Source organism: Nothoprocta perdicaria, unplaced genomic scaffold (assembly GCF_003342845.1).
Source record: "Nothoprocta perdicaria isolate Ctin4 unplaced genomic scaffold, notPer1 scaffold_52, whole genome shotgun sequence".
In the NCBI taxonomy this organism is placed as follows: Eukaryota; Metazoa; Chordata; class Aves; order Tinamiformes; family Tinamidae; genus Nothoprocta; species Nothoprocta perdicaria.
In genome coordinates this window covers 3,787,021-3,790,086 of record NW_020455777.1, presented here as the reverse complement: position 1 = coordinate 3,790,086, position 3,066 = coordinate 3,787,021, and the positions used below count along the sequence as shown (strand labels likewise).

Sequence of the window (3,066 nt, the reverse complement as noted above, 5' to 3'; positions counted from 1 at the left end):
GGGCCAGCAGACCTGAAAGGAGATATATGGACAATTAGATATTACCTCACCACATCTGTGAAGCTTTTATTTCAAGAAATATTCAGATTTTCTGGGAAAGCACACACTTTATTTCAGACGTYATTTCTGAACATCAGAAAATTAACTGTATCATGCCTACCTCACTGGGGATGAAAGAAAAAAATCATCAGCTCATTTATAAGAATTATAATTATTTTGATATTAACTTACTTTATATCTGTGAGATAGTTAAAATACTAGAACGGACATATTATGCAGAGAATTATTTTCCACRGTACATTTGCTGATGTATTTCACCTCTTCCAGACATCATTCCCTTTTATGAAAATATGGTGCTCACAAAATTATCAAATTGCAATGAAAAGTAAAAGACACAATCATAAATCCTGATATTTTGCTTGGCTGGAATAAACATCATCCAACTTTTACAATCCTTGCACTCAGTCCTATATAAAACACAGAAAAGAAAGACAAGATACATAAATAATGTSCACTTCTCCCAGCAGCATGAATGGAAAACATCATTTACCATGGAACAYAGCTCTTATTTCAGCACAGAGTCATTGATTTCTCTCCACTGTCTTTTCTCAGGTATTAGCCCATTCCTCATACCAGTCTGCAATTGTCCAGCCAGATGTTGTAGAACCAGGTTAGAGAGATATTATATCCTTCTCTTTGGTGATATGTTAAATCTAGCAAAATGAGGTCATAGATTAAAAATCAACAACATCTGTGTCGTCTTCATGGAGATTTTGATTTACTTGCCTGTTTTTTTTTTTTGTATTCTGATCTGGGTATCCTAAGAAGCAGCACACAGATTTTATCTTGAAAAATTACCACTCTAGTGCCCTCAACCCATGGAAATTTATGATGTTTCTTCTAACATTCCTTATGGTGCATCTACATGCAAGCTGCCCCATTCACCCTCAATTCAGACTAATGTTATCAGTTTTATTACAATTCTCTCCTTACTTTCCGCATCAACTGTCATAGCACTGCTATGTCAAACAAAATAACAGTATGACTTAGAAAAGTTCTGGAAGATGTAAATGTGCATATTTTACATTACAGACTTTATTACCCAAATGATTTTAACATCACTATCATTGTCATGTTCAGTGTTCATTTTCAGTGTCACTTTTTATTCTTTATGTCATATTTTTGCTGATCTTTGATCTTATTAAACACGTCTTTGATCTCATTAAGCTTCAAAGCCTTTCTTTAAGTGAGAGACTCAATATTGACAAGTCTTAGTTGAAATGTAAGGAGAAGGATCAGCATGACTTCTCTTTCGTCCCGTCTTCCTTCTGAGGAATGTACTGGTATATGCCATGTAAGCATTAGCATGACTGTAKAGGGGCCTAATTTGGCCCTTGACCACATACTGAGGGTGAAGCACATAACTTAAAAAGCTTTTCTATTCTTGCTAGAAGACAGCAAATAAACACAAACGTTGTAACATAACCACAGGTTTCTCAAGAAAACAAACAAACAAACAAAAAAGATTATATGAGAATCACCCTTTTATTAGCTGCCATAAAGATTTTGCTTTCCTTTATATTATGACTAATTGCAACCAAAGTATCACATTCAATTCTCAATCCCTACTGCAAGAAGATTTAAGGCAAATTGGCCCATTATCTGTTTGAACCAAATATGATAAGTGAGTGAACAAATAGCTGTTTTTTCCTTCATTTTTGGCTGTTACTTCTAGCAGTTCCGCCTCCAGGCACAAATTCAGAACAATGAATCCAGACATTTGAAGCACATTATTCTAGAAATAATTGAGTCCTGGAAGAGTCTTGTTTAAAAACTTTTCCAAACAGAACTATCTTTAATGCCCTGCGAAAACAAATGTAAAAAAATGCATAAACAATTGGATTAAGTGTAGAATTTAAATAACCAAACCATACCAAAGCGTCAATAAGAACAGGAGGTATTACATAATTAATAAATGGATTAATTGCTGTAAAGAAGAAGAATGGACTCCAACATATAAGAAACACTCCCATTACTATGCCCAGTGTCTTTGTAGCTTTCCTTTCTCTGTTGCTTGAAATGTGGTGCTTCATTTCAAACTGGATCTTTTTTTGGCTAATGGCATCAATAGATCTTGCTTGTCTCTTGGCTATAGTGTATATTTTCCTATAGATGTACAGCATAACAAATCCAGGGATGTAAAAAGACACCATAGAGGCTACAAGACCCGAAGTTTCACTGAAGAAAACAAGGCATCCTCCTGCACAATGGATGTCATTATAAATCTCTTCTGCCCCTCTCAAGTTCAGCTCTARAAAGATCATCCCAAAAGCAAAAGCTGCAGGAACAGTCCAGCTTATGAATATCATGACTAGGATGACAAAWTTGTTTATCTTTGATTTATATCTTAGAGGATCACAAACAGCATAGTAACGATCAACAGATATGAAGGAGAGGTGGAAGATAGATGCTGTGCTCAGCATCATATCTACGCTTGTGTGGATCTTGCAAAAGCACTTTCCAAAATACCAGCAGTGCTCAACAGAGCGCACCATGCTGTATGGCATGATGAAGAAACCCAGCAAAAAGTCAACTGTAGCCATGGAAAGTATCAGGAAATTGGTAGGCATATGGAGCTGCTTGAAGTGTGCTATTGAGATGATAACGGCCAGATTTCCAACCACTGTAGCAAGAATAATGAAAGCCATGATGACATACATGGAAATGCGGATACTGTTTGACCAGGTGCTTTTTATGCAAGAGCCATTTACCAATTCACAACACAGCTGCATTCTTCCTGAGGGCTCAGATCCATTTAAGTGCACAGGATATGGCATGGGTACCGGTTGTCTTAATGCTRAGATACATTTACAGTGGTTTGTTTCTTTCTTTGGTAAAAATACTGCACAAGGAGCTGGAGAGAGAAAACAAAATAAAAACAAATAAATAAATAGCCAAATGATTAAAAAGGCAGCTATTTTGCAGTTACATTTTAACAGAATTACACAATTTCATTAGACCTCCCTGAAGTGGGAATATCATTTGATCAAATAAGTTGTGTAATGA

General features: G+C 35.8%; 1 protein-coding gene across 1 annotated transcript; it reads right to left on the bottom strand.

The window, feature by feature from the left end:
- Positions 1–1,633: 1,633 nt before the first annotated feature.
- Positions 1,634–2,858, bottom strand: TAAR1 (trace amine associated receptor 1). The gene has a single exon (XM_026048216.1). It carries the CDS (start codon positions 2,835–2,837, stop codon positions 1,791–1,793), a length of 1,047 nt encoding a protein of 348 aa, XP_025904001.1. The 5' UTR covers positions 2,838–2,858; the 3' UTR covers positions 1,634–1,790.
- Between the last annotated feature and the right edge of the window lie 208 nt (positions 2,859–3,066).